At 39.1% G+C, this 25578-nt stretch overlaps 2 protein-coding genes and 1 pseudogene across 2 annotated transcripts; 2 read left to right on the forward strand and 1 right to left on the reverse strand.

The window, feature by feature from the left end:
- Positions 1–5713: 5713 nt before the first annotated feature.
- Positions 5714–7738, forward strand: LOC110157640 (rho GTPase-activating protein 22-like). Its single transcript, XM_020921989.2, has 2 exons — positions 5714–6631; positions 7318–7738. Exons 1-2 carry the CDS (start codon positions 5838–5840, stop codon positions 7553–7555), a joined length of 1032 nt encoding a protein of 343 aa, XP_020777648.1. The 5' UTR covers positions 5714–5837; the 3' UTR covers positions 7556–7738.
- A 380-nt stretch (positions 7739–8118) lies between these two features.
- On the reverse strand, positions 8119–25542 carry mapk9 (mitogen-activated protein kinase 9). The gene is made up of 12 exons (XM_020922020.2): positions 25342–25542; positions 18276–18422; positions 16226–16355; positions 15476–15534; positions 14252–14390; positions 13741–13906; positions 12189–12260; positions 11200–11382; positions 10576–10700; positions 10412–10475; positions 10232–10303; positions 8119–9459 (listed from the first exon to the last, which is right to left on the reverse strand). The coding sequence occupies exons 2-12, from the start codon at positions 18389–18391 to the stop codon at positions 9323–9325; spliced, it is 1263 nt and encodes a 420-aa protein (XP_020777679.1). The 5' UTR covers positions 18392–18422; positions 25342–25542; the 3' UTR covers positions 8119–9322.
- LOC129410774 (5S ribosomal RNA) lies at positions 17831–17948 on the forward strand (annotated as a pseudogene).
- Positions 25543–25578: the final 36 nt, after the last annotated feature.

Below are 25578 nucleotides of genomic sequence, written 5' to 3' on the forward strand. Positions count from 1 at the left end.
TTTTGGCTACTTTTAGGTATTTTTCTTGAGAAAACATGCCTAAAGCTCAGAAGAATTAGTATTATAATAATAGCAATTATTATTATTATTATTATTATTTTGGCACAAATTTGGCAATCTTGTGCCGAATTGTCATTTTGTATACACAAAGGCTTACAGCATCAAAACCCTTTGTCCTAGAGATCTGAAATTCTACACAGTTGTTGCCAACAACTTGAACAATGAGTGTAGTGAGTCACAAATGCCTAGCATGAAGTATGCCCAAGCTAAGGCCTTTATTTTTTTCTTTATTTTTTTCGAAGCAAAAAAATACAAATTTTTTTCAATTTTAATTGACTGTACTGTAGGTTAGGCAGCACTCACAGTCTTCATGTACATATCTACAGAAACTAGAAGGCCTAAGCTTTAAAATGGTGCCTCACACAAGCATGTGGGTTCTAAGGTTTTCTTTTAATAAGCTATGGCATTTGGGTATGTCTTACCATTGTGCACACACCAAAATGAGGCGGGTGGTAACAGGCTAGAGTATTCCGATTCCTGACCTAGTCGCTGGAGAGAAATAAAATTGAGTGGAGGCACTAGTTGGCGCCAGCCTGGCTAAAGCCACTGAACCATTCAAAACATAACAAAAAACTAGCATCTCCACCTTGTTGTTGTGCACAATCGGAGCCACATTTGCATAGAGTCACGTTTACCCTTTTTCTGGTTAGTGTAATTGCTTTTTCTGTTTTCTAAGTAGGCTCGTTAGCATCAAGGCAACACCCTGTCTCACAAACTCGTAATTACTATTCCCCTGGATCAAATTACGACTCTTATTCAGCAAATCAATTAGGACATAGAGAGGAGGAGATTACAAGGCTGCTTTTCTCGTGCACCCAGCAGAGAGAGGTGTGCAGTGCCGTCATTATTTAACCATTAATCCCACATCCAGACAGATTTGTGGTTAAAGGGGGCAACCAGCAGAGTCTGTATCACAAGCAGAAAAGGCCAAGTTGCGTGCTGTTTTTTTCTCAAAGATTAAACAAACTGTGTTCAGACTTCAATGTGTTTTGAGGAGTGGGGTAGGATTTTGATAGGGAAAACCAGACCAGAGCACCCAAAGGAAACTCAGCTGCAGGAAATGACTAAAAAAGGAACATTTCTTTTTTGCCAATCTTTGCCAAATACACAAAAACACATCTAACACCACCTGCAAATACCAGCATGAAAAATTAAATCAGACCATATCTTTTTTTTCAGCCAGTCAGGGTAATTCTTTTAACATTATTTGGGGCCTATATTATGCTATTTTATTATCTATGTTATGATGTTGTTTCTGTATCAAAAACATTCCCTGAGTTGTGTTTTGTTTCATTCACATGTTTTACACACAAACCCTACATATTTAGGGTGAGTTTTTCTCTCAAACAGAAAACACTCAGTCATGTGGTAATACCTGAAATGCTCCAGGGTGTTTTTAAACTCCATTCACCTTCACCAGAATCATTTGGATGATTTCAGCTCTGAAATTGCCAATCTTTAAAGATAAAAGGTAGCTGTTAAATTACCACTACCACTTCATGTATTTTGAGTTTTGGAGATGTTTAACTAATAATAAAGGGTTACTAAAACACATGTGAACAAAACAAAACACATTATTCTAACATGACTTAGCAAGACTCACCAGAATTAATTTTGTATAATATTTATACTTACGGTACTTTTGTGAGATCACTTGAAAACTTTAACCACATATCAATACTCAGCCAGAACATCTACATTAGGTATTTCCACTTACAGTTTCCCAGGCTTACTCATTGCCTTCACTTACATCCTTTCATAACTTTACTTTTAATACAGTTGTACATTTCAGCATAGTTTTCAGACATCCTACTTGTTTTATTTTATAACTTGAGAATATATTTTACAATGCACCAGCACTCTTACTTTAAAGTTTAATCCTGCCGTGAGTATGTCTGTTTCATACATTTGGCACCTTATTTTGAAATCCGGACTTGTCTCCCTCATGCTGGCTCCTCTGCAGAGCAAGTACACATCTCCCCACGACCTCTTTCACCACAATGTATTCAAACATCACGTCAGCTTCCTGGTTCTCTCTCTTCTTTTCTGTCTTTTTCCTTTAACACCCCAGTCTTCGCAATCCTGCTGACAGATGACTATCACATACTGTATACAGAGACTTCAAACATCCTTCATTTCAAAGACCAAGTCAGAAGAGATCTCCGTAGAAACCATGAATAAGTCTACAGATTCATCACAGCTCCTGATCTCTCCACTCAACTGGAGGTTTTTGTTAAGACCAATATTTTTCTAGCATAGTTCTTTTTAATTTCAGAACCGCCTTGCTAAATCCAACCTTTGATGTTTTGAAAAATGCTGTCTTTAGTTGACATTTCTATGATACCCTGTGATTTTTTTCTTTGGCAAAATCCAAAAGATGCAATTCCTGTCAGCTTTAAGTGCCTCAGACTGTCACTAAAAAGCAAACACTTAAAGTATATGTTATGTGTCCCAGAGTAAAGAACTTGCTGTCAGTGGGAGAAAAAGCGTTCTTCTATTTGTGTGTCTTTCAGTGTCAGTTCATATCTTTTAGGGATTTGCACTTAATTTGCACGTGTACTGCAACAAAGGGACTGTTACATCTCATTTTTGTAAGGGTATAAATAAATGTGTTTGCTTTCAGGAGATGATGTAGTTCAAACGTCACCAAGTTAGAAAAGGAGTTTGCAGATCCTACTCTTGTATTTGTTTATTTTTCAACTGGCACTTTTCCCTCACAGGAAGAAGATGTATTTGACTATAAGACTAAACCTTGCAGAGCCTTTCTTGTTGAGTTTGCATGCTCTCCTCATTTTTAGGAAAGGTTCAAATACTCTCCAATAACTTAAAAATATACTGATTATCATGAGCATATCAAGACAGCGAGAAAGATTCATGACTGCTGTGAGAATAAGGTGTGTTTTGCATAAAAGCATTTACATCTGAGTTAAAATATTCTCCATAAAAGGTTTTCGAGTCTCATAGTGCTCATAAACATTAAAGCTCTTATTACTTATGGTTATGGTTATTTTTGGTAAGACGGCTTTGACTGGCATTCCCTAAAGGATTTCATAATGTGTGATCTGTCAGGATTATTCTTTGAGACAATGCTCTTATTAAAATGATGTGCAAAGTTATCAAAATGTGCACCTGTCCAGTCTAATAGTGAGCAGACAGGTATATTATAAGGTTATACCCCTCCTTTAAACCCATGTATTTATGTCTCAGGGTTGCTGCTAATCTCACAGACAGGCTGCTTATTAGACGTGTTGCTTAGGGGGAAAAAAAATACAGAGGCTGCTTATTTAAAAAAAATTAGCTGTTTCCATGGTGACGCATTCAGATCTGTTAATTGGCTGTCAGAAATGTGTGATCCTTCAAGATGAAAAACACCATGCAAAATTATAGGATCCAATATGGGCACATAAGCATAGCAGCCTCAGGGGGGACACTACTATACTGGGGGTTTTCATCAAAATAAGACCTGCTATGTAACATGGATGAGTCATAAATGTAATTGAAATTGCATGTAGAAGAGAAGTGCTATTTTGAAAGCCTTATAATCCAATTTAGCCTGGCAGCAACATAGCCATAAAAGCAATGATTCTCAGTTCTTTTAAAGCTTTGCAGGATTAAGTACAGGACTGTGCAATACAACAGTGTTATGTAAGAAAGCTAACAACAAGGAGGAAGAGAACATTATTATCACTAACACTATTACCTAATGATAATTAATAGATGCTTTTAAAATCTTTTTCTATTTAATTCTGTTATGTTAATTCAAAGTGAATTCTACTTAAAATGGATACATTCAATTCAGGCAATACAATATTTGTTTTTAATATTAATTTCTGTGAATTTCACATTGCTTACTTCAAAATAACGTGTAATTTTGTTAAAAGGTGAAGACGGCCTTTGTTGTCAACATTAAAAAAAATAAAAGACTTCAAGGAATGCATCATTCATGTTGTGCATAGATGTTTTTTGTTTGTTTGTTTTTGTTTTGTTTTTGTTTGTTTTATTTGTTTATTTAGCATGAAAACTAATGTCCATTCAAACAAAACCACAAAAACAACTTCTCAATGCTGATGAATATATGTTTTTTCTTGTTTGTTTTTGTTTTTTTAATATTATAGCTCTGAATATTACTTCAAATCAAAGCCCATTATGTTTTTCTATATAAGATGTTTTTGCCAGTATATGTATCTTCACTTCAGCTAATCTGTCCACTTTTGCACAAGGTCCTTCTCAAACACTCAGAAATAAACTCATTGCAGTCTCCCACATTTTTCACTCTCCTCAGTCTTCGGTACCTTTATTTTTTTTTAGAGCGCTCTGTGTTGCCATGGATTCAGTAGTCATGGTTACAAACAACTACGCAGATGAACAGGAAGTTTAAAAAAAAGGTGATAGCTCATCTGTGCAGAGATGATACAGCTACAATATAAAGAGGCCGCAGTGTTGTGCATCAGTTACAATGACAGGAGGAGGTCAGGACATAAAGGGGCTAGAGAGAGTAAGGGGCATCTATCCCTCTGTGCTTTTGTCCACAAATATGAAAAATGTTTTCTCACTGTGAACACAGACTACAGTCTGTGAAGCTTCCCCCAAACCTCTTGCTCTGGTTGAGTCTTGAGGCAAAGAGCTCCAGGAAACTCATAGAAATCTGTTTGTATTCAGTAGTCCTATTAACACTGTTGTGGTATTTGTTTATTATGAATCTGAGTGCATCCTGAGCACATCCTGTCATATTACTCTGTCTGCACTGTCTTCATGCCTGTGCCCTCTAATGCAGAGGAAGTGACTTTGATAGTGGTCCCTAGGAGGCCTTGCATTAATGAGAGGGATCTTCACTGAATTGTTAAATCAATAGTGAGTCAATGGCCCTAAGCCGATCTGTAAAGGCTGTAGAAAACCGCCAAATGCCTTCAGATATCCTGCAACAATAACCCTGTTAAAAGGAAAAGGTCAGCGTTTAGCTGTTCCACTCCGATGGTCAGAACAGGAAATAATGTGGAGGACACAAGGAGCAGCCTGAAAAAACATCTGGGCCGTATCCAAGTGATGAAAGTACATCCAAGTAAAAACTATTTAGTCATGTTTCATGAAGCTTTCCATTTGGATTCTGTTAAGATTCACTTATGGGGGAATCCTCATAATCTTGTGTGTGCTGCCACCTTGTGGACATAGGTTAAATTGGCAGTTTAGACTGATGCACCCACGTAAGTGCTGTGTGAGTAAAACAGCTACATACTGTAAAATATGGAATTTAAAGTAATGCAGATTGGGTCTCACAACTTAAATGAATATATTTTATTTTATAAGGTAATGTATTTATTTTTTTCTGCCTACAAATAGCAGGGTAGTGATCTATCATAGGCGTACGCATACAAGGCATGTACAGAAATCAAAGACAAATAAGAAAAACAGGCTCATATGAGCAGAGAAATTGTGTGCTGTTAAAAAGATTGTTATTCATGTACAAATCTGATAGATGATTGGGTTCATTGTGTGTGGCCATTGGCCACTATCTATTTCTGTGGTTGCAGTTATGTGTGACTGTCTTTTGGAATGAGGCGGACTCTGTTACAGGCTGCTCCCTCCCTCAGAAGCTGTTAAGTAACAGCTGAAGCCTGTCTTAAAGACACACACACATAAGACACACATGCACAGGCCGGAGCACTGTACTACAACATAGGCAGTCAGAGTATCAGAGTCAGGCTCACGGCACACGGCCAGCCTGTGAGGGCACTTCTTCTGGAGGAGCCCAGGGGAGGGGCCCTGCTCTGGACGGGACCATGGAGCTGCACTGTCTGCCTGTCCAGACCCCCACAGGCAGCTCCTGCTCCACAGACCCTATCTACGACAACTGCCTGCCCCATGCCCAGAGCCGGAGCACCAGGGACGCCCATATGGAGCACAGGGCTCAGCAGCCCACTGTCCCGGGCCCCTGTGGCCCTCGGCCTGGGCTGGTCCCGGCGGTGGCTCTGGGTCCCACTGTGACTGGGGCCCGAGGGCCTGGCCTGTGGCCAGACCACAGTTACTGTAGCTGGAGAGGAGCTTTGGGCCTTCCAGGATATGGAGGAGAACTGGGGGATAGAGGAGGAGACAGTGACCAGGGAATCCTCTGGAGAGCACAGGACAGAGCTCCACTGAAACGCAGCCCCAGCCCATCACAAAGCACCGAACATAGGAGCGCTCTGTCTTTCTATGACAACATCCCTGAGGCCATTACCCCTAATAACCTGCCAGTTTTCTCCATGGAAACACAGGAGCACATGTACCAGGCCTGGGCCCCACAGCAGGTTCAAGGGCCCCCCGAGCCTGAAGAAGAGAGCCTGGAACGGAGCCCCTGGTCGTCCTGTGAGATCGTCCTGCCAGAGTCCAAAGATCTGGAGCTTATCTCGGAGCAGGAAGCGGAGGTGTGTTCCCAGGTGTGTCAGACTGAGCCCTGGCCTTCAGAGGCACCTGTGCGGATTCCCCCTCCTGTCCCTGTGGCAGACCCTTCAGCCAGTGCCCTACGCAGCGTGCTCACCAGCCTGCAGCAGCAGATCACCCGACAGAGAGACGAGTATGAGGAGCGCATTACTAGGTAGGAGGCTTTGTGTGTGTTTCTATGGAGCTGAACAGAGCTGATGCGTCTCTCTCAATAGGGTTATGTGTTTTATCGCTCACATTCAATTTAGTGAGTGCACTCCCTCCTGGGGCTGTTCCCAGAAGCACTTTCCCAGGACAGAGTTTGGGAGCTCAGAGCAGCTCTGGTTTCTGTCTCGACCTCTGGCTTGGCCTCACATCCTGTTTAGACCAGTGCAGCCCTTTACACAAAGTACACACTGCTATATACAGTATATCTAATATAACTCTATAGGCTATAGTGTATTAGTTGTGAATGTTTTAACTAATGTTTGATTTGAATCTAGTTTTCATCATTTAAACTAGTTTTCATAATTTTAAATTCTGATATTGTAACAGAATTTGAGTTGGAGTAAAAAAGCACAGCATGTGGTGTTGACCTATAGAAAGAACCTGTGACACTGGAGAAAGAGGGCTAATTTGGGAGGCCATGCTGCTGACCTAGACACAACACATGCCTCATTTATTACTGATATAGATAGGACAAGTCTCACTGTAAGGTCACTCTGGCACTGGTCTGGTGAGCAGCAAAATAGTACGAGTTCATCAGGGTCAGCCACAAACTACAATGTGCAATCATAACAACTCTGCCCCACTAACTCATCGTCATCATCGCTTTCTTCTTCTTGTGCTTTTTGACGACAGCCTGGAGCAGAGGAACGAGGAGCTGCAGGTGGAGGTGATTCGTCTGAAAACAAACCTGGCCCAACAGCGTCACTGGTACCAGATTGTTCAGGCCAAAATCATAGAGTCAGAGAAAGCGCGCACTGCCGCAGAACAACGCAACGCAGCTCTGCAGAGGGAGATGGAGCAGTTCTTTGACACTTTTGGAGAGCTCAACAAAGAGGCCAAGAAGACAGAGAATATTGCCAAGAGCTTTTGATAAGGATTTACTTTCTAATGACATAAACTTTGCGTATTCATTCATTCACATCTGTGTTAATGCTTTAAGTCAGCAACTGTCTCATGCCAACTGTATGGTTGAGACAAGAGACTGAACGATGACCATTTCAATTGCACTCTGTTGCACTTTGAAAACACCTGAAAATTAAAGGTCCTATATTACGTGAAATTGACTCTGGTGAACTTTAAGACATGGTATAATGTTGTTACCTTGTCAAAAGCATACTCAGATTTGTGTTTTGCTTCATTAAGAACATAACAGCTACCTTTTACCTTTGATTTACTTGGCAAGAGTTTGGTAATTCCAGGGCTGAAGTGATCTATCACATAACATCACAAGGTGTTTTTTGTTTGAGAGAAGTAAATAAGCCTAAATATTCCAGATTTGTGTGTTAACTACATGAAACAAAACACAACTCCAGGTATGTTTGTGATGAGGAAAGAACATTACACATAGATCAGAAAAAAGAGTAATATGGGCCCTTTAAATGGTCAAGAAATGATAACATATAACTTGCTTAAAAAGAGACACAGGCACAAATATTATGGACAGGATGACACTCAGTCTGTATTTATTTTCATGTGAACTCACCACATCTGGGGTCATTTAAGGCAAGACTGACAAAATAAGGTCTTTCTTATAATGACGTGGATACATACAAGTGCATGAGTCTTCAGCGACTCCTTATTGTCTTGCTTATCTCAATCACATTGTGCAATCATGTCTGCTGAAAGCAACGTTACAGTTCATGTGAGACATCTCTGGTCTCAGTCAGGTCTCCACAAGCCTCTTCACAAACAAAGACTTTGGGCTTCGTGGACGGAGCAGGGATCATAAACGAGTGCTACACAGTACGAGAACACTAGCACACACAAAGGCTAACAAGGCAAATTACATCTTTCAAAAACAAACTGTTATTAAAAAAAATGACCAGATCAGATCGCTGTCATTTGTCACTATGTGTAATGTGGTCATGCAAGTTAAACATGGTGATGTGTTTGTAGCTGCATGATGGTTACTGATGACTTGATACTGTTACTGTTCTATAGCACAGGTGGAATGGTTTAGAAAAGGAGCAGTCCATGCATTAAACCACAGAGCAATCCCTATGGGCCCAGAGCTGATTGTGTGCAACATTTTGCAAAACAAAATAAATATTCCACAATTTGTTAAAGATTTACAAGTATATGGTGGCCTTTCTTTAGATAGTACTTTTTTGAAATTAGTCTCTTACAACATACAGAAGAAATCAGCTACCTATTTGTAAACAAAACAATAAAGCTACTACAGAAAAAAAAATCTGATATTAGAAGTCAAAATTATGATTCAAAAATTCAGTTTATTTACACCATCTATCAACCTAAATTAGTTCTTAAATGGGATGACTAGTGCATTGTAGTAATTCTAATCTTTGTTCATTTTGGCGTTGCATGCAGGAGAATCTCTGCTCAAACATATAGGTTATAATAACTCAAAGTAATATTTCTAAAAAAAATAAAACTATTATATTCATGCATTCAAACTAAGATTTGCGTACATGTAATAACCTGAAATAGAATGCAAACATATGTGACCTCAGCAATAATCAATTTGACCTTATGGTAGCAGTCTCAGACAGAGTCTCAAGAGGACCAATCAGAGCCACCAGCTTGCACATGGAAAGAAAATATAAAAATAGACCTATTACTTGAGTATAAAGGCGGACGATGAAATGAAATTCTGGTAATTGGTGGGTTGGCATGTCCCTCACTGGCACTCTTCTAGGGCCCCGGTCAGCGTGTCAATGCTGCTGCTGTCTGAATCTGAAGCCAAGGTGTGCTCCGTGGACATGGAGGAAATGTCATTGGCTGACGACGACTGGGAGGCGGAACCTGACACCACATCTGCAACACGAGCCAACGGAAACCAACAGGTGCACGGTTAGAGAGATACGTACAGACCTCTGAATAGGCTGCATGCACGTGATGTCGTAACATTCTAAATAGCCTATCCATGGGTTTCAGAAATATGGAAAATTAAGACTGTTGCCATAGCGATTAGCAAATTAAAACAACATGCTATAACTTCTGAATGGAAAAAAAGTCCTCAAAATGTTGCCTATAACAGGAAGCTGAAACCCCTGAATAGATGAAAAATTTTCTTCAAACTGGCACATTGCAGATGTTTTGAGCTGTTTATTATTTTTTAAATATTGCTGTAAATACTGAACCTATAGACATGAAAAAACAAAAACAAACAAAAAACAAATGTTCCCTGTAAAAACAATTATTTTACAATTTCAAAAATGTTCAAATCATTGTAGAAAATGTTCAAATCATTATAGAAAAGTGAATTTTCCATTTCCAAAAAAAAAAAAAAAAAAAAAAGTATAAAATAATATATATATATATATATATATATATATATATATATATATATATATATATATATATATATATATATATATATATATATATATATATATATATATATACATACATATAACAGTCCATAGCCAGCTCCACTCTTTGTCTATCTAAAAATTTTAAATTGATTACATTTTTAAAAACAAATCCAACCACTTGCAGTAACAGCAAAGTTAAAGTATAAATTACATGAAAACATATGCTGATTTTTATAAGACCTGCTTGATTGGGTATAAAGAAATGTACAAACCTGAACAATCTTCTTTCATCAGTCCATTCTTATTCCTCTCTTCCCAGCCTATCACTTCCTCGTAAATGAGCTCTGCAAAACGGAAAACGTCAAGTACAATTAGAGAGGGCTAAATTAAATTCATACTAAGTGGATGTGGTTTGTGTTACAGTTTGTACTGTAGAGGGCAGTGTTTCCCACCTTTCCACTGCTCTATGCTGTGCTCTCTCTCCTCCAGCTGCTTATCAGAGATCTGGGGAGGAGGCTGTAGAACAAGACAAGAACAAACAGAAAAGATAAAGAAAGCTCTCTATATAAGAAGAGAACAGGATGATGTCATTATAATGAAAGTGAATGGGACTCACCGCGTCTGCCTCGGCTGGGTCGTACCATACGTGGATATAGGGGTGATTTAGGGCCTCCTCCACAGAGATGCGGCATTCAGGATCAATGACCAGCATTTTGGACAATAGGTCCCGGGCCTGACACGCTGTTATGGCAACGGTAAAGCGAGAGACCAGGGTTACTAAGGCAACAGCCCCATGACATCACCTTACTTGATGAGGGTGCTGAGAGATGACAATGTTGAGTAAGATTTCTGGTAATATAAAGCTAAAATTAGCTCTTTGTGGTACTGCCAAGTCTGCGGTCTACGGTAAGTCACAGCCACAATTTTCAACACATCTTAAAGATGCACTATGTAACCTTTTTGGTGGAGGGTCTGCCATCTCTCTGTTTCCAATGAGATATTATTGTTTTGCCTGGAATTGTTCACAGCATGGCATTAAAACATATTTATCTCATAAGACAAGCAGGGGCATCATCAAGCCAAGTTATAGGTCAGAGCTGTGGAGAGGTGAACCTGCTCACAGTTTGTAAATATGTTTTTCATGGGGATTTTGAGCAATAGAAAAACTTAAATACTTAAATAAATACCTTGATGTTTTCTGCAGACATGAGAAAGTACATTGATAGCATATAGATCTTACTTTTGAGTTTGTCATGTTCAGTCTCGAAGGGGAAAGCCCAATCCGGAAACAGTTCGGCGAAGCTGACTCCCGGATACTGTGGCCTGTTCATCACGTAGTTTCTGACAGTCTCCATCAGTCGGTTCATAAACTCCAGACTGGGCGTGCCAAGGACCTCAATTACCTTATTCCACTGGTCGATATCTGAGCACAGGGCTAGTTATGGAAAAATACGCTCCACTTGATTTGCTGGGTTTCAGATGACATCAGACTATTTAAAATGTATTTAACTGAGATGAGTCACTTTTCAATATACTTTTCAATATACTACTTGGAGTAATGGCAGTACTTTTCTTGATTTTGATACTAAGGAAAAGACAAGATATTTGATATAGATTTTAATACCACAATGATAATAAAAACTCTTACTTTTTATAAAGCAGAATGTAATTTTCAACACAATAATATTGTTATTTCTGTAATTGTACCATGCGGTCTTTTACCAGTTCTGAGCATTTCAACAAAGGTCAGACTTTTTTCAATATTGATACTTCAAGTGAGTATCTAGTTTTAATCTATTGTTTTGAGAACCCTACTTGTAAATGATTTGAATCTGATTAATTTGTGATTTATTTTTCTTTTGGATATTTTTTGGAATATTAAAAATACATAGAGAATAATTACTTAATTAATACTAGCTCCTGCCTTCATTCCAAGAGTGTGATATCAATATGAATGAACAAGCAAATGCTAAAGCTAGTGTCAAAATGGCAAATTTCGGCACAGTGTACAGGGGAGGAGATAACAAGAGACAAGAGAGGCAAACAACACCTGTTGATAAAAATGCATAAGTAGATGAAGACAGAACCACAAACATTAAGGGAAGAACATCAAGAGCATCAGGCAGAAGATAAGACTGAGGGGGAAAGGACAGAATAAATCAAAACGAGTGGTGTTTTTCTCAGGAAGGTGTGATGTGTGAGACATGACAACAGTGCAGGGAAGGATACGGTCAGTCCCCTGGAAGATGACGCTGCCTTTGACCATCTCTCCCATAATGCACCCCACCGACCAGATGTCCACTGTGATCAGAGACACGAGGCACAAACACAGGGACAGACGTGTTCAATACATGGTACACAACATTAAACAGGACCAGCACAAGATGGAGTGAAGGTCAGGCACATGGACTACTGCATGCTACAGCAGTGGTTTACAGCAACACCACCACACAATGCACCACATCATTTGCCTCGTTTTTCATATTCATCTTCAGCTTTTTTCGTCTTTTCTCTGGGACTTGTGAAACAGAAGCAGCCTCCCAAGCTTTCCTCTGGCCTTATCAGCTTACACAGCTGTCTGCCTCTCTCTCCGCGGGCATGTGCTCACTGCATACAGAGGTGGAATGAGCCTGCCTACCGCTCTTCTATTGGACTGTTTGTGTTAGAGAAAATATATATAGCCAATAAGCTCCTGTACAGCTTCTCTTACAGATAAAGCTAAGCCTTACCAGCTTGTCACAGCCTGATCTCATCAGATCTCAGAAGCTAAGCAAGGCCAAACCTGGGTGGTATTTGGTTGGGAGACCACTGGGAATTCCAGGTGCCACAGGGGGGCGCCAGTGGCAATACTATCATTGTGTCTTTAGGCAAGACACTTCACCCACATTGCCTGGTAAGAAAGTGGAGCATGCGTAAGTGTCGGTTGTGGTCGGAGGGGCCGATGGCGCAGATTGCAGCCTTGTCCCCTTCAGTCTGCCCCAGGTCAGCTGTGGCTACAATAGTAGCTTTCCACCATAGGGTGTAGAGTGAATGAACTCTAATGCGCTTTGCGTGTCTTGAAAGGCACTATATACATGCAATGATTAATTCATAATAATTACACTAAAAGCTCTATGCTCTAGCACTGCCTCCTCTCCATATCAATAATAAGCACTTAAGGTTAAGATGAGTTTACACTAAAGTTTTGAGACAGTTCAGTCCATATAACTGCTCTTGACTTTTTGAAGATTTTTCCTAAAATCTAAAAAAGGTTACTTGTAGACAGATGAAAACTTGAAAAAATAAAAAAAATTAGAGCCTCACACATCAATTACTAGAGATGGGTGCGTCGGAGGAGAGGGAGCAACCCAAGAACATGGAGAAAAATCCCGCACACCGTCTGACTTGCAAATTGTGAAATTCATTAGGACAAACCGTGCAACGTTTCGGCACTAGGCCTTCGTCAGGCAACCTGTTTGCTGACGAAGGCCTAGTGCCGAAACGTTGCACGGTTTGTCCTAATAAATTTCACAATTTGCAAGTAAGACGGTGTGCGGGATTTTTCTCCACAGACAGATGAAAACTGCAAGGGAAAAGAAAAGAAGTAAGGATACAGTCCTTCCCAGGAAAGAGGACTTTGTGAGAAATCATTTCAGCCATTATGCAGCCGACTGACCACAGGTCCACTGAAGCAGAGTCATGCAGAGTAAATACATGTGTAATGAGTTAAAGTTCTATAACACAACTCTCCCAAAGTGCAGTAAAACTCGTCATGTGCAATAATCAAATAGTCAATTCTTACCATTCTCCTTGTACTTCATGCCCAGGATGACCTCTGGCGCTCTGTAGTATCTGGTCACCACGTACGGAGTCATCATGAAGTTAGTGCAGGCTGTCCTGGCCAAACCAAAGTCCAGGATCTTCAGAGTGCAATCAGACTTTACTACTATGTTACTGGGCTTCAGATCCTGAGACACAAATACACAAAACAATATAAAACATTTTAATACAGTGTGTGTGTGTGTGTGTGTGTGTGTGTGCGTGTGTGTGTGTGTGTGTGTGTGTGTGTGTGTGTGTGTGTGTGTGTGTGTGTGTGTGTGCGTGTAGGTGTGTGTGTGTGTGTGTGTGTGTGTGTGTGTGTGTGTGTGTGTGTGTGTGTGTGTGTGTGTGTGTGTGTGTGTGTGTGTGTGTGTGTGTGTGTGTGTGTGTGTGTGTGTGTGTGTGCGCACATGTCTGTGTGTGTGTGTGTGCGTGCACGTGTGTGTGCATGTGTGTGTGTGTGTGCGAGTGTGTGTGCAGTATGCTGCCCTGACCCTGTGGATGATGCCAGCTGAGTGGAGATGCCTAATGCCACAGAGAATCTGGTAGAGCAGGTAGGACATCCTCTCATGGTCCAGGTCCATGTGGATCACCTGTAACAGGCTGGCATCCATCAGCTCCATCACCAGGTACCTGCATACACCACAGTATACAAATATGGAAATACAGTCACTTTACTGGATATTATCTGTAGCAAATTCATTGTCATACTATTCATGAACAGAAAACACATCTATTATTTATGTCCAGCAGAATCTATATGTAGTCATTCTTTGCCCACTGAGTAAACCCACATACTGCAGGTCATAATGTTATCTGAATCTACACCTACACACTTTACCGCACAGAATATAAAAAGTGAAACAACTGGACAACTGGACAGACAGTGCATACAAATCCACCAGTATATGAGGCTCCTGCTTATATAAACATTATTGTGTCTTTCAATACGAAAGACACAGTACAATACATACACAGCTGAATATCAAGTCAGTCATCTTTTTGGCAAAGCAGGGGTTAAGCTGGTCGAAAACAGGCCCATGGGAGCTTGATTCAGCTATATATTCAAACAGATATGATGTCATACTTTTTCCAGGTTTTATCTGTTTATAACCCTAGGAATGATAAAGACAAGTTATGAACTTTTGAACACTTTAAAGTGTAAACTGTATCTTAATTGAATGTCCACTAGTGACCCATGCATTAAAATTGGGTGCTCTACATGCATCTTTATTGGCAGAAGTTACCATGGCGATGCACACATTAGCAAACACAACAACACTGCCAAAAACACAAAATGGATTTTAAACAATGCATTTTCAGGAGCCTATGTTCAATACAAGTGTTTATGATATATGAGATGAGTAATTATACATGTAAGAGACTTGTTTAAGCACACAAATCATCTCACCTGCTGTAGTTCTAACCAAGTCGACTCTTTGTGGTCAGACTGTGCTAAAATAAAGCTCAGATTAAAGTCTAAATTGAGTAGCAGATCTTCTAACAGAGCAGTGCTTTAAGTTAGCCTCACACCCAATGGGAATATTGGTGACATCAAATGCAAAATATCAATGGACACAAATTGTCAGGACACTATATTCCTTCTGCTTATAAAGAGAGAGAAGAGTAGAAGTGAAAACGATACTAGGTGATTGACTGAAGTGCCTGAGTCATGGTGATCAGAGGAGATTCAGAGTTTTAAAGGAAGTGCCACTCACAGGTCCTGGAACTCCTCCAGAGACTTGTGAGGCGTGAATACATTGATCAGACGGATGATCTGCAACAAGAGAGATACAGCCCATTAGTCCACTCTGCTCCATCCACAAATACTGCACAGTGGAAGCAAGCAGCCCCGGGCACCCAAGTTAACACAACTTTCATTTGGAGCAAGAAACAAATGCAACTTTCCCCAACTAGAATCTTCTTTGTGGGTCATGCACATTTTTGACAATGAATTCTTAAAAAAAATCTTTTTAAAATGGTGTATGCTTTTTTCAGGTATTTAGTATGAACCTATAACACACATAGATAAATATTTAGCATTTTATTCATTATAATCTGCAATATTGTTCTAAAACAGCTTAATTTAAAAAAATAAATAAATAAAAAAAAACATTAATTAACTTCCTGTTCAAAACTGCAGAGATGATAGACCACAGTATCATATACATCCATTACCTGCTGTTGAAAAATGACTACATTGACAATTTTGAACCCTATGTAGCACTAGGCAGACATGGGTTGGGTGATAATGTGATTTTTCCAAGCACTCAAGCCTCTAATGCATTATCACAGAGGATTACTCAAATCTGCATGAATCAATTAAAATACAGCTGTGGGTTATACTATGTTTAAAAGCACAATAAAGTCATCTATCCTTTAACTGCTGGACTATTTTTTATAGAAGCTTTACTGTATATTCTGTACGGATCACATTTGTCATGGGTATGAGCAGAAAGAAGACTCACATTTTTGTGGTTGACACATTTTAGCAGCACCAGCTCTCTGTAGGCCCGTTTAGCGTGGGTCTGGTTCTGGAAAGGCCTACACAGCTTTTTCACAGCCACTGGTATCCCCAGCACAGTGTCTAATGCAGAGCTGCAGACAAAATGTACAGAAGACAGGAAAAGAAAGAACAAGTTAATTCATCAAAATCTGTGCATACGATCTACTATAGGTGCTACATTAAAGGGCCCATATCATGCTGTTTTCTGTTCTATGCTGTAATATTGTCACTTTTAAGTTACTCTGCCTCGCATTTTCACCTCTACAAGAACTTTGGTGTGTTTTCTGTTTCATTTTATAACATTGTTTCCTCATCACAAACATACCTGGGGTTGTGTTTTGTTTCATTCAGACATGTTTTACACACAAACCCTGCATATTTAAGCTGAGTTCTTCCCTCAAACAGAAAACACTCTGTACCACCTTTTGATGTCATGTGATAATACAGGAAGTGCGCCACTATGTTTTTAAACTCCATAAGGCTACACTAAAATTATTTGGATAATTTCAGCTCTGGAATTGCCCATCTCTAATAAACTAAAGGCAAAAGGAGACGTTAAATTAATAACTACCACTTCATGACATCACAAGGTGGAACAGAGCATTTTGAGCTTTGGTGATATAAACAGACTAATAATAAAGGATTACTTAAATGTATGAATGAAACAAAACACAACTCTAGGTATGTTTCTGAGGAGATAACAACATTCTTACATGGATTAAAGTTCACAAGAGTCAATTTTGTGTAATTTGAAGCAAAAATAAAAGAACTGAACTGTATAATGTTGAAACAGATAATAGGCAGGTACTGTATGCATAGATCTTGTTACTGACTGACTACTTCATAGTCATAGAGCCAGTATGATCGGACATAAGGATACATTTATATACAAAGTCCTTTGTATTCCACAATAGTACAGACAATGTTTAGTTTATTTATTTAATGGGGCAGGGACAGTGCACAATCTACATTAACCTTAACAGGAGAGATTTGTACCAGATATTGTACCAGGTGGTAGCACCAGTGCTAATTTCCACCTGTAGGAAGATTAATTGACCTTAGCTATCAGCTGTTCATCACTGGAGACCTATGTAGCATGTTTTGGGTTGATGGGGGAAACCAGAACGCCCAAAGTAAACCCATCCAGACATGGGGAGAAACATGCAAACTCCACACAGAAAGGCCAAGGCGTCCCGGGGATCGAACACGGAAACTTCTTGCTGTGAGGCATGAGTGCTAATATGTTTTTAAATGTGCTTCAAACATACATAAATGTGCTTAAAACATAGATATATTGAAATAGACCTGAAATGTAACTTGGCTTGTGATATTTAAGTTAATGGCTATATTGTGGAACATTTAGGAAAAGTAATAACATCTCTATGGAGACAAGCAGGCGGCAGACCCTCCACAAAGCATCTTTAAGATTTGGATAATTTCAGCCCTAGAATTGCCCATCTCTACTGAACGTAAGGTAAAAGGTAACTGTTAACTTGAAAACTACCACTTCATGACATCACAAGGTGAAACAGAGCATCATGTTGTACAAATTGTATTGATAATGCTCCATTGTGGCCATACCTGCTTGGCAAAGCCTGATCCTGTCAGATCTCAGGAGCTAAGCAAGGCTGGGCCTGGTTAGTACTTGGATGGGAGACCACTGGGAAATTCAGGTGCCACAGTGGGGCGGCAGTTGTTTGTGTCCTTAGGCAAGGCACTTCACCCACATTGCCTAGGATGAATGTGGTGTGTGTTTGAGTGATGGTGGTGGTTGGAGGGGCTGATGGCGCAGATTGGCAGCCTCACTTATGTCAGTCTGCCCCAGGGCAGCTGTGGCTACAATAGTAGCTTATCACTGCCAGGTATGGAGTGAATGAATAATGCTCTGTAAAGCGTCTTTGAGTGTCCAAAAAAGCGCTATATAAAAACTGATGCATTATTATAAAATGTACATAAAACTAGAACCAAGGTAACGCAGTAGTGAAATCAATAAAGTGACATGTGGCTCTTACCAGACGATGCCCTGGGCCCCGGAGCCGACGGCGCGCAGCTGCTGGTAGCGCTTGAGCACAGTGAAGGTGGAGTCTACCACCTGTACGCTGTAAAACTGTGTGTCCGCCTCACTCATCCTGCCCAACAGTTAGGAGCACCAGGGCTGTCTGTGGAAACACAAAAACATCCCAGTGATTGTAGAGACCCATGTTTGTGAGAAGGAGAGAGTCCAACAGTCTCCCTTCCTGTTGCTGTCACTGCTGTACATAACCATAGTCATAGCCTCTTATTGTACATTGTTTTGTAGCAAAGTTATCCTTCATGAAGTGTTGTATCTCTTTTATATAAACTTTTTACTCAATTTTGTATCTTGCATGTTTTACTTATATATTGAGACGTTAGATTAAATTTAAAACCACCTGTAATGTAATAAATCTAAGGTAGAACTGTAAAGGCAAAACTGTTTAATGTCATAATGTGGAACATTCCAGGCAGAGCAGTGACATATCCATAGAAATATTTGTGGGGTGAATAAGTTTAATTAAAGCATTTTTTATTTTATGGACTGTCTCAGTAAAATGTGGGAGATGTGGTAATTAAAGCATGTCCATAAACTGCTTGGTTGAGCTATAGTTACCACACAGACAGAGGAAAAGGACTGCAAAATGAAACGCAAAAGTGCAGATGATTTCCTTGTTTGGAAGATTACACAAGTTCTATTCTGTGGTTCTCTTATTATAGATGATAGACCCCTCTTTCTAATTTTGGTCCCTTCAAAATAAAATGTTTGCAGCCACTCAATAAATCTCCATTCTCAATACTGACAGACAAAACTTATTACATGTCAGTGTTATAGTAGTATGCATGAGTGACAGATTAAAGCCTTTTCCAAATGCTCTCAATTACTCATGTGATGCCCCGAAACCAGAGGTCCCTAATATGGCTCCATGTGTCAGAGGCTGGCATGGCTCTCTCAGTCTGAGCCAAAGATCGCTCACTGCTCAAGCTGTGGAGCTGACAAAGGTGCAGTCCAGCTGTAAATGTTTGTAACAAGAGAGAGGGAGGGAGACAGAGAGAGGGAGGGGTGCATGTGTGTGTGTGTGCGCATGTGCGTGTGCGTGTGAGCAAGAGAGAAAAAGAGAGAGGGAGACAGAGAGGTGGAGGGAGTTTTGTGTGTGTGTGTGTATGTGTGTGTGTGTGAGAGTTAGAGAGAGAGTGGGGGAGTGAGAGAGACAGGCTTAAGCTCCTCAGGCTGATGGAATCACGTTTCGTTCTCCCACATATGTCCATTACAAGGACAAAATCCAACTTTTCCCCAACTCAAATGGAGACAGTGTAATCTCCTAAACTGCTGTTCTGTCCTTAAATTATTTGGTCTCAGTGTATCGCAGGAATGTCACAAACACAATGAGAGAAGCTGTGGTGGAAGTTAAAGAAGTACAAAAGTGAAAGTACAATACTTTTAGTATCTATAATTTACAGTACATGTTACAGTAGATACTTTTTACTTTTACATTTTAAATTTTTTACATTTGAGAGCAGGTATCTGTACTACTCCACTACATTTTAGGACATTTAATTTATTTTAGTTATTATCCCAACTTTGAGCAAACCAAATACACAAATATACAAAAACAGCTAGAAAAAATAAGAAATCAACTGAATCACTTAAATCAGCTAAACTACATCCAGTTATAGTTATATAGTTATATAATTTTCATGGTTCAGCACCAATATTCACTACCAGTACAGCAATTGGTGCATCCCTAATTGAGATACTGTATGACTTGTGTAAAATGTGTCACTGTGTAACATGGAATGAATGCCATCTTAAAATGATATTGACCATCTGAGTAATAACTTAACTCTGAGTTACAGTATGATACCTTATGTTAGAAAGGGCACCTAGGCTTTTAAGAAACTTGCCTGCCACAACAGATGGTTAGGCTGGCCCATCTCTCTGCATAACACACGTGTGTTTTTGTGTGTGTGTGCATGCACATGTGTGTGTGTGTGTGTGTGTGTGTGTGAGATATCCACACAACAGCCTCAAAACTAAATATGTTTCAGGAGAAAGACCCTTTGGTCAAATAGTGAAAGAAGATAGGACTGGGAGGAATATCGTCACAAACATTTTTTGGTTTACTTGTTTACCTTGTGACTTGGATATGTAACATTTTCTACAAGGTCATTTGCCCACCACAGGAGGGAATAAAAAACGCTGTCCTTTGTTCTTGGCTAAAGTCATAATGATTGGACAGAGGGAATTTCTCATGGAAGAGAATAGAGATGGTCCCATATGGATTTCTTTCAGCCAATAACTGATATTTCCAGATATCATTATCAATATTTTAAAATTGGTGGCAAGGTCCACACATAGTAAGGTTGTAGTTACATTTACACTATTGTAGTTAACTTTACAAAATCACAGACATAAATAATAACAGAATATATTAAGACAACTAAGACATAGTTAAATGGGCTGTCTGCGATGTAATAGGGGACTATTTTTACAACATGCAGAGTGCCATGGATATTTCTTTTTGACTTAGCCTTTCAGGTACAGTCTCTCTCTTAGTTTGACAGAATTAAATTGTTATACTTTTGTTGATGACAATGTAAACTTTTAGCTAAGTTGCTCTTCTAGTTTCATTAAAAATAGAAAAAAAATGCATAAAATATCAGTCCAATACATTTTAATAATACTGATAGAAACATTCCCCGATATCATCAGTACCAAAATCTGTTTTCTGATTTTCTCAACATAATGTCCAAAGATTTCACTAAGAAATGCCATGAAATGATTTGAAGTTGTTTTGCACCATCAGCAGTCTGCGGTCCATCTGTCTATTTCCTTGAGTTTATTTCACAGCTGAATGAACAACATAAAAGCGTCAGGAGCAGGTGCAGGAGCAGGTCTGGAGCAGCCTCTATGAAAAATTATTTGTGTCTTTTCCCTTAGAACATACAGCTGTTTCTCTAACTTCACTAAAAAGAAAAAACAAACTCTTCTCAAGCCTCCCATAACATTTCTGCTCTCTTTCTCATTGTTCCTGCTCCTATGATTTCCAAAGTTTATGAGAGTTACTGATAGGGTTATCAAAAGGGTTATCAACTGATATGTTTCTTTTTTTTTATGACCAAGGCTGATACCAGTTGTTAAGAATCCAGAGCAACCAGTAACTGAAAAGCTTTACTGATATTTTTTGTCCGATATGCAGGGGCTGAATGTGATTATTTCCCTTGATTGTATTTTAATTTAGTACAGACTGGATAAGAGAGGTAAGAGAGCAGTATATTGTACACATATAGTCACATACAGTATATTGTACAGTAACCTCTTCATATCAAAGTGTTCAAATAAAGCTTTATGAATATGATTTAAACAGCTGGTTGGTCAAAGAAAAATATCACTCTCTTCTGTAGATATAAGCCGATATTCTAAAAAGTGTTTACATTGGCCTTATTAATATATCAGTCTCTCTCTACTCAAAAGTACAAGTCAGATACTAATCAGTATTAAAACTAGTATCAAAACTAGATACTATTTTGAGCAAGTATCAGTACTAAACAATCAATGAAATTTGACTCTTCCTGAACAATTTTAGTTATCTTAAGCTTTATCAGAAGTATATATGACCGGATGGTAACACATAATTAAAGTACTGTAACTGTGTGTTGATTTTTAAATATTTTTTTTTAATTTCCTTTGTGTTGAAATTGAGTTTGAATTTTTTGCGTCATGACACTAGTCTCTGTATCCTCACCCCTCTCTGAAGCGAGGAAGTTGGTGATAAAATATTAGAATTGTGGGCAGAGCCGTTCTGCATTGGCACAGAAAAATAAATATATGACTGCCGCAGCGTTGACTGTGTTGCCCGGGTCTCTAGACATGTGGCCTATATTTTAAGATTAATAGCACAAACTGTAAAAGCTCTATTTTACAATGCCTGCTACACACAACTTCCACACACAAGCCCCTACCACAAAGAACCATCTATCATAACCTGACAGACAATGCATTTTAATTGTCTGTACAAACTGAATAAAGTTGAGTAGATGCAGATATAAGAATGAGATCAGAGTTAATTCAATCCGTGAGGCAGAACATCACACAAGTATTAGGTTTTTGCGAGACATTCGGACTACATCATTGTGTCCAGACTACAGAATGGAAAAATATTTGCCTTTGGGTACAGGCACCTGGGTCACCTACTTAAAGAAAGCCAAAGTAAATAGGTTCTGTTAACTTCATATAGCAAGTCATTTCCAGTTGGACTAAAGGGGACTTATAAACACTATTAATACTTTATTCATATTAGATACAGACCTGAGATAGAGACCAGAGGTTTATTTCAGTCACAGGTATATTCTGCATCTATTCTATTCCTACATTATGCAAAATTGCCTCTCGTGAGATTTTAGCCATGTTATAATGTTAACTCCTCAAAATCATATCTGGAGTTGTTTTTTGCTTCATTCACATGTGCTTGAGTAATCCTTTGCTGTTTGTCTGTCTACATCTCCAACGCTGAAAATGCTCTGTTCCACCTTGTGATATCATGTAGTGGTAGTTTTCAGAGTAACAGCTACATACATACCACTAATTCACTAGAGACTGGCAATTCCAGCATTAAAATCATCCAAATGATTCTAATGATGTTTTATGACGTCCAAGAACACAGTGGAGTACTTCCTGTATTGACACATGACACAACAAGGTGGAACAACATTTTTGTTTGAGAAAAGAACTTAGCTTAAATGTGCAGGGTTTGTGTGTTAAATGTGTGAATGAAACAAAACACAACACCTTGTATGTTTGTGATGAAGAAAGAACACAACATTATAGCATAGATCAGAAAATAGCATAATATCGGTCCTTTAACATGTGTGTACAGGTACCAGATGTAAGCTTATTATGCCTACTTTTATTTCTGTCATAGCATCATTCATATTAATAAAAAATAGCTAAATAAATGAGGCAATACAATAACAATACAGCAGAGTACTGTAGAAAAGTATCATATTTCATCTGCACCGGGTTAACTATTTAGGTAAATTTTAAAGTAGAAGAGAGGTACACTATTTAAGTTTTTCTGTACAACTATTCCATATGTCCACCCTCTTAACAGCTATACAAAATTTCATAATATTTGTTTTTTTTAGAAACATGGCCGTACCTCTAACCTCATTTTGGCAATCTTGGATATTAAACATATTGTGTAATGATTTTACAAGACAACACTGTGCCAAAATATAGAAATATCAATACTGAAAGAACAAAGAAATACTAATTGTGATATATTGCAGAATACCACGTATTTTTTTTATTATTGCACATATCACTATTTATTACTATATATCGTGAGCCATGTATTGCATATCAAATCATGAGGGACCCTGTAATTGGCCTACAAATAACTGCATCTCATTTTTATCTATTTTTGTCATGTGTTTTGACTGTTTGAAGCATCTTTGAATGTCAAGAAAAATGTTATACAAGTATTATTATTATTATTATTATTATTATTAATTCCCCTGTCCTAGTTAAGTGTTGTGCAGGTCACATAAACTCTCTCATCAAAACTGTGATATGTTTTAGTTGCCTTTGCCAGTAAATGAGGACAAAGAAATGAAGGCCTACATCAAAGCTAACTGGGTTTATCAAATGCACTGTAGTGTATGAGTATTCTAACTGAATCTAGCCCTAACCCCTAACCCTCATCATTTGTATTTCTACAATTTTAACAAAGTGAAATTTCTATATGCTGGTTTTATATAGTATAATGCTGAATCAGTTGTTGCATCTTAGACTGTAAACAATAATAACAACATGAGGCATTGTCAGTAAGATTAATATCTGCTCTAAAAATGTAATTACTGTACAAAGAGAGGAGGAGAAGTTAACTACACATGTTTTCTCCCGTCCTCTGTCCAGGTGACTTGCGTGGAGAGTAGCCCTGGGCTCTGGGGGGAGAGGGAGCTGGCGGAGCTCAGTGAGATCAGATTAGCATGGCCCCCAGAATCATGCGACATAGACATAGACGCCATTAAGTGATGACTATATTGTTTGCTTTTTAAGTTATTATGGCGTTTGGGATAAGAAATATCTATGGTCTTTTTTACCCCTAGTTCACTGTATTTTGTATTATATATATATATATATATATATATATATATATATATATATATATATATATATATATATATATATATATATATATATATATATATATATATATATATATATATATATTGGCAATGGTGTTAATTTTGTCATCTAAAGACCTCTCTGATAAGGTTTAGAATAAAGACATGAGATGAGTGTAAGTATCACCAAACCTTAAATGCATTGTTCGGTAGGGTAAGGTTATGAGGGATCCTTTCATCTTCAAGGCATTTTATTCTTTTCAGAGCATCCTTTTTTTTTTTTTTTTTTTTTGACCCTTAACTTAATAGGGCCCAGTGCAAATGACGACAGCCTAGACATGCCCTGATACGTATAGCCTTTTGTGTGCGTAAAGACACAACCTACAGTATGCAAGTCATTCAGCCACGGTAATTACAAGTTTATAACATGACGTATGGAGACGTAACATCTGCATATCACACCAAATAACCTAACGTTACACAATTTTGAAATAGACATTTGGTTTAACTATTTCAAATAATTGATTTGCGCACAGTCTTAGGTCTACGATAGACTCTAGGTAGCCTATATAACACTACAGTAATGCCGACAATCACTGTTAATCTCCTTAACTTTGTCTGTCTCTGGTGAAATAAGGCTCACGTACACACATACGCCTCCACACAATCGCACACTTGTACACACACACACGGAGGTATGAAGTCACTCGCGTATGACACACCGCCGCACCGCTGGCACTCCGCGGCTTATACACACGCACACACATACGCCCCGCACACAACTCGTAATCATCTTCTACTAATAGATTTGGGCGTACATTTGCCATGATAGCAACCCGGCCCGTATTGTACATAGAGCTTTGTCTCGGTTGCATTGCGGTACTCGGGCCGGAGCTGAACTAGACTCGGACGAACAGACAGGCGGCAAGGACCTACCTTCTCCTTTGCGCGCTCCGATGACACTCCCATGCATCGAAAAATAAAGTAAATTCTCTCTGTCAGTATAGCACACACAGTAATCTGCCCCGAAAGTGGAACAGGACGGCTGTCACGACGGCTCTTCTCCGGTGAAGAGCTAACTCCAGCGGCAGCGGAGCGCGGAGGAGCGGAGCGCGGCGGAGCGGAGCGCAGGGAGGATCACCGCCACAACAAGCAGTGACGTCATCGCGCACG

This window comes from Boleophthalmus pectinirostris, unplaced genomic scaffold (assembly GCF_026225935.1).
Source record: "Boleophthalmus pectinirostris isolate CB_2022bp ecotype Guang Dong unplaced genomic scaffold, ASM2622593v1 HiC_scaffold_23, whole genome shotgun sequence".
Classification (NCBI taxonomy): Eukaryota; Metazoa; Chordata; class Actinopteri; order Gobiiformes; family Gobiidae; genus Boleophthalmus; species Boleophthalmus pectinirostris.

Bases quoted from the DNA above. Each gene is read 5' to 3' on its own strand.
- LOC110157640 (XM_020921989.2), top strand. From the start codon at position 5,838: ATGGAGCTGCACTGTCTGCCTGTCCAGACCCCCACAGGCAGCTCCTGC. The intron at 6,632-7,317 runs GTAGGAGGCTTT...TTTTGACGACAG, and splicing joins TATGAGGAGCGCATTACTAG to CCTGGAGCAGAGGAACGAGG.
- mapk9 (XM_020922020.2), bottom strand. From the start codon at position 18,391: ATGAGTGAGGCGGACACACAGTTTTACAGCGTACAGGTGGTAGACTCC. The intron at 15,535-16,225 runs GTGAGTCTTCTT...CTCTTGTTGCAG, and splicing joins AATGTGTCAACCACAAAAAT to ATCATCCGTCTGATCAATGT. The intron at 10,701-11,199 runs GTAAGATCTATA...TTGCCATAACAG, and splicing joins TGAACATGACAAACTCAAAA to CGTGTCAGGCCCGGGACCTA.